The sequence below is a fragment of the Equus asinus genome, chromosome 28, assembly GCF_041296235.1.
Source record: "Equus asinus isolate D_3611 breed Donkey chromosome 28, EquAss-T2T_v2, whole genome shotgun sequence".
NCBI lineage: Eukaryota > Metazoa > Chordata > Mammalia > Perissodactyla > Equidae > Equus > Equus asinus.
Window position 1 is genome coordinate 39,148,929 of NC_091817.1, and position 6,000 is coordinate 39,154,928.

Consider the following 6,000-nt stretch of genomic DNA (forward strand, 5'->3'; position numbering starts at 1 on the left):
CATTTTGCCGCTGGCGAGGATTAACAGGGATGAGGGATAAAGGAACTACCCGGTTTCAAAACAAGCCTTTTAGAAATATTTGACTATTATTAAGTACGTGCATGCATACCTTTGATTAAAATGAAAGCAAGTTTTCAAATGATCACTCTGACAGTTCGCGTAAGACCAGTGTCGTTGGACAAGAATGGAATCAGGGAAACCAGCTGGGGACCTATAGCGAATCCTAGTGAAGGATAACAGTAGTTCAGCAGCAGTGAGATTGGGGAGGGAGCAGTCAGAAACTGATTTTACACGTAGACACAACAGAACTTATGCATCGGCTGGACCAAAAGAGAGTAAGGAGGACTCCTGGATGTTTTTTGTTTGTTTGTTACCTGAGGGATTGTCTGAGTAGACACTTTCAATGAGACGGGAAGTCTGGGAAAGGCGCAGAAGCGCGGAAGGGGTAGGTCTGAGGGACAAGATTAATTTTGGCCCCGCCTCGTCTGAGATGCCAATACAGTAGGGGAAAAAAACAGTTCTGAGAAGAGAACAATAGGTATACACTTTGCAAAGAGGCAAAAGGTATCATGACCACCAGAGCCCTTCTGAGCGCACGACGTGGCCACATCCATCTTGGACGTGATGCTAGCTCGCAGTTCCCCGGGGACGAAAGGTCTGCCATAACGTCCAACGCCCAGTCTGCCTTTCGGAAGATTTCAGCGTTGGAGTGGTTAGGGGACGACCGACCACCGCCAGCGGCGCCAGCGGCAGGGCCGCGTTCAGGTGCCGGTTCCCGCGCTCTGGGAGGGGGCAGAGGCTGAAGCCAGGCCAGCGATGGCTGCGGCGCGAGATGTCGCCGTGCACACGTCCCGGGCCACGTGCACGGCGCGGGCAGGCGGGTACAGAGCCTGCCGGGACGCTCGGAACTCGCGCCGTCAGGGCTGGGGCCCACGCGCGCCAGGCCAAGCGCGCCTCACGTGAGCGCGGGGCGGGGCCAGCCACCTCTCGCGTCTGGTGGAATCGCTCACCCGACGGCACGTAGTCCTCGTCCTCCTCCGAGGTGGAGAAATCTTCAGAGTCGAATTCCTCCATGTCGCTGTCGCGCGGGGCCAGCGAGCCAAAGGACCGCAGGGGCTGCCCCCAACGGCAAAGCTCTACAGAGAGACCATGGGGAGGCTGCAGCGACGGCGGCTGGGGCGGCTCCGCAGTGTGTGCACATGCGCAAACAGTTCTACGTCATCCAAACGCGACATTTCCGGGCCAATGCCTCGGGTCTAACGCTACGGTGGCCATTGACGGAGCCCTGTGATGAAGCTGTGCATGCTGGAACTTGTAGTCTTCAGCGCTACCAAGCCGCTTTGATTTAGTAAATGTGCTTAAACAGAATTACAAAAACAAAAACAAAATTGCCCGTGGAAATACAGTTGATCCTGATTATTGACGGGTTGGTATTTTCGAATTCGCTTACTTGCTAAACTTTATCGTAACCCCAAAATCGATATTCGCGGTGCTTTCTGGGGTTATTCGCGGACATGCGCAAAAGGTGAAATTTTGAGTCAATCACGGTGCGCTGTACCAGCTCTGGTTGAACGAGACGGACGATCTGCTTTTTTGCTTTAACTCTCATACTGTAAATAAGTGACATTTTCGCAGTCTATATAGTGCCACGTCTTTTGTATTTTTGTGCTCTTTTGGTGATTTCGCAGTTTAAAATGACCGCCAAGTGTAGTGCTGAAGTGCTGCCCGCTGTTCCCAAGCGCAAGAAGGCTGTGATGTGCCTTATGGAGAAAATACGGGTCTTAGATAAGCTGCGTTCAGGCATGAGTTGTAGTGCTGTTGGCCGTGAGTTCAATGTTAATGAATCGACAATCCGGTACATCAAGAAAAAGGAAAAGGAAATTCGCCGATCTGTACGTGAGGCTGCTCCGGAGAGTGCTAAAGTGACATCTATAGTGCGTGAGGAAGCTATGGAGAAGATGGAAAAGCGACTAAATTTGTGGATTCATGAGATGACAACCGATAAAAAAGGTGTGGTGGACAGCATTGTTGTGAGGCTGAAAGCCAAAGAAATTTACGGTCATGTTACCCAGGGTCAGAAAAATGTTAAACCGTTCTCGGCTAGTGCTGGCTGGCTTGCACGTTTCAAAAGGCGATATGGTGTGAAAAATATTAAACTTGCAGGTGAGGCAAGTTCTGCAGATCAGGAGGCTGCGCAAGAATTTAAAAAACACTTGCTAAGTGTTATAGAGGAAAAGGGATATGTGGAAGAGCAGGTTTTCACCGCTGACGAGACTGGCTTATTTTACAAGGACGTTGGCAAACGAACCTATATAACGCAAATGGCTTCCCAAGCCCCTGGCTTTAAATCATTCCAAGACTATGCAACCTTGCTGTTGTGCGCCAATGCCAAGGGCGACTTTAAGTGCAAACCTCTAATGGTGTACAGAGCCCAGAATCCACAAGCAGTTACAGGGAAAAGGGTGAACCATATGCCCGTCCATTGGAGGTGGAACAAAAAAGCATGGATGACATCCGATTGGTTCCACAACTGCTTCATACCAGAAGTTGAATGCTATCTCCAGGGCAGAAACCTTGCCTTCAAGGTTTTATTAATTTTGGATGATGCCCCAGTGCATTGCTGTGAAGAACTCAGAAATGCCCACCCCAACGTACAAGTTCTTTTCATGCCTCCAAACACTACGTCTCTCATTCAGCCCCTGGATCAGGGCATAATAAAAGCATTCAAGGCGCACTATACCAGGGAGCTTTATAGCAAGGCCTTGGAGGCCCTCAAGGCCAACAAGGAAACCACCATGATGGACTATTGGAAGTCAGTCACTATACGCAACGTTATTGATTATGTTGGCACAGCCTGGGACAGCATCAAGCAGGCTACTATCAATAACTGTTGGAAAAGTGTTTGGCCAGACTGTGTGGAAAATTTCGAAGGCTTTGAAAGTGTTACAGAAAGTATAAAGAACAGCGTCAAAAACATAATGCACATCGCACGGCAAATAAGTGGAGAAGGCTTTGATGACATGAAAGAAGAAGATGTGGAGGAAATTTTGGCAGAGAAGGCAGTAGAACCCACCAACGAAGACCTGGATGAGATGGCAAAACACGGCACTGGAGTCAGCAACGACGAGGACAGTGATGAAAGTCAGACTAAGACTTCAAGAATTGTCCCTCTTACAGTGGCCAAAATATCAGAATGGAATTCTGCCTTGGAAAAAATTTTCAATGACATGGAAGAATGTGACCCTATGCTTGATCGAAGCCTCAAATTTAAGCACCTAACCTCCACTGCGTTTGCCCCTTATGCCGAGATGCTCAAAGATTTGAGGCAAAAAGCCAAGCAGACAAGGCTGACCCAATTTTTCGAGCCAGTTTGGGAGGGAAAATTGCCAGTTCCATCAACAAGTCAGGAGAGCCAAACTCCTAAGGTTGAACTGCCAGATGTCAACATGCCACCCTCTTCCTCTTCAGCAGAATAAGTTCCACCTACCCCTCCCTTGGTTTTCCTGGAGCAGGCCAAGGTCACGAGGTTTAACCACACTGTGCACTGCCCCATCACACATCCTGCTGCTCCATCAACAGTAAGATTTTAGTTAATGTTTTTATAAAACTTTAAATGCTTAATCTTTTTTTTTTTTAAAGATTGGCACCTGAGCTAACAACTGTTGCCAATCTTCTTTTGTTTCTTCTGCTTTTTCTCCCCACATCCCCCAAGTACAAGCAGTATATTTTAGTTGTGGGTCCTTCCCCTTGTGGCCTGTGGGACGCCGCCCCAACATGGCCTAATGAACGGTGCCATGTCCGCGCCCAGGATCCAAACCAGCGAAACCCCGGGGCCGCCGAAGTGGAGTGTGCGAACCTAACCACTCAGACATGGGGCTGGCCCCTAAATGCTTAATCTTGAATTTTTTCAGGATTTTATTTGCATTAGTGTGCAATATACAGTATGTGTTCACAGTACTGTTTATTGTACATGCATGTTGTATGGTGTGTTACACCGTGTTTACTGTATGTACTATATATGCATACTCTGTGCATCTGTATGACTGAGGGAAAGTATTACAATTTCAGTATTGTAGAGTACATTGCACAGAAATTCTGTAGTTGAAATATTGTTTCATTATAAAGAAATACTGCATGTAGTGATTTGTAAGAAAAAGACACATGAGATAAGGTGCTTTGAACAGAAATGCACATAAAACAAGGTTATGTATTGTCAGTTGACAAAGATGTTGTGACCAGAGATTCATATAACTACTGCAAACAGCAAGAATTGACTGTATTCTAGAATTCAGACACCGTCCACATGAATCTTCCCAAGTTAATCCATACAGGAGTACAACCATATATAATCTTTACCATTTTATCAGATTAAAAATTTTTGTTTAATTATAACCAAATTATAGGAGGCAGCAACCAGAAACAAATGCAGATGAGAGGTTAACAACTAACGTCCTCTTTGTTTAGGTTTAGGTTTTTTCAGCTGAAAATTGCTCCTTGTTGATACTCTGGACTAGACCTGGTCTGTGTCACCCAGCCCTAGAGTTATCTAAATCAAGGAATAGATGAAACACGTCTGTGATTAAAAGGACATTACAGTGCCTCTATGCCAGCACAGTTTTTAAAACAGCCTGATTGAAACATAATTCACACACCATAAAACTTACCCATTGAAAGTGCACGATTCAGTAGTTTTGGTATATTCACAGACTTGTGCAACCATCACCACAATCAATTTTGGAACATTTCATCACTCCAGAAAAATCTCTTACCCATTATGAGTCACTCTTCATTTCTCCCCAGGCCCCAGCCTCTGCGAGGCTAATCTTTCTGCCTCTATAGATTTGCCTATTCTGGACATTTCATATAAATGGAATTATACAATTTGTGGTCTTTTGTGACTGTCTTCTTTCTCTTAGCACATTTTCAAAGTCCATTTCTTTTAGGTATATACCTGTGGAATTGCTTGATCATATAATGACTCTGTGCTTTACCTTTTGAGGAACTGCCAAACTGTTTTCCAAAGCAGCTGCACCATTTTATATTCTCACCAGCAGTATATGAAGCTTCCAGTTTCTCCACACCCTTGCCAACACTATGTCTTTTTGATTATAGTCATCCTAGTGGGTGTGAAGTGGCATTTCATTGTAGTTTTGATCTGCATTTCCCTGATGACTAATGATGTTAAGCATCTTTTCATTTCTTTATTGGCCCTGTTATATGTTATTTGGAGAAATGTCTTTTCAAATCCTTTGCCCATTTTTAAATTGGGTTGTCTTTTTATTGTTGAGTTGTAAGAGTTCTTTATATATTGTAAATACCAGTCTCATAAAATATTTGACTTGAAAATATTTCCTCCAATTCTGTGGGGTATCTTTCACTTTGTTGGTGGTGTCCTTTGAAACATATTTTTAATTTCGATGAAGTCCAATTTATCTATTTTTGTCTCTTGTCTCGTGCTTTTGGGATCGTATCTAAGAAAACTTTGACTAACCCAAGATCACAAAACTTACTCCTGTTTTCTTCTAAAAGTTTTATGGTAGTTTTAGTTCTTACATTAGGTCTATGATCCATTTCAGCAGATCTTTCTTATGGGAGAATAATAGAAAAATAGATGTGAAATTAGAACCCAGTATTTAGGAGTTTACCATTCTCAGCCTCATTTTCCTTGAAGAGCATAAATGCACCCTGCAGTGACAAACTGAGATGTAACCTTTTCCCCATCACTGGGGTCTGCATCTGGGGAAAAGGATATGTTGGCATTCTCCAGCAGACTCTCTCCTCCAGCATCATCCCATTTCTCCCAGTGTCCTCTTCACAGCTCATTAGCACTCCATGCATTTGTTCAAATTCACAAAATTTCCAACCACTTTAAGGTTAACCAGGGGAGGAACTATTTTGTATTGTCAAGTAGTTTAGTAAAGAGGTCAAAAATCGGTTAGCAGGCCAAATCCACCTTTAAGACATGCAACATTTGACCTGAAAAGCATTTTGCATGAATTT

General features: G+C 44.5%; 2 protein-coding genes across 3 annotated transcripts in view; one reads left to right on the forward strand and one right to left on the reverse strand.

Moving 5' to 3' along the window:
• The window catches only part of CFDP1 (craniofacial development protein 1), a 133,729-nt gene extending 132,504 nt beyond the window's left edge, over positions 1-1,225 (reverse strand). Inside the window, exon 1 of one of the 2 annotated variants that reach the window (XR_011499012.1) lies at positions 1,011-1,219. Coding sequence is in view for 1 of the 2 variants with exons in the window: in XM_014848625.3 (XP_014704111.1) it covers positions 1,011-1,074 (64 nt within the window). In the remaining variant the exon portion in view is untranslated. Of the gene's footprint in view, positions 1-1,010 lie in introns of both variants that reach the window. The other variant, XM_014848625.3, reaches the window with a different exon arrangement.
• A 469-nt stretch (positions 1,226-1,694) lies between these two features.
• LOC106835903 (tigger transposable element-derived protein 1) lies at positions 1,695-3,476 on the forward strand. Its single transcript, XM_014848533.3, has one exon. The coding sequence runs from the start codon at positions 1,695-1,697 to the stop codon at positions 3,474-3,476; it is 1,782 nt and encodes a 593-aa protein (XP_014704019.1).
• The last annotated feature ends 2,524 nt before the right edge of the window (positions 3,477-6,000 follow it).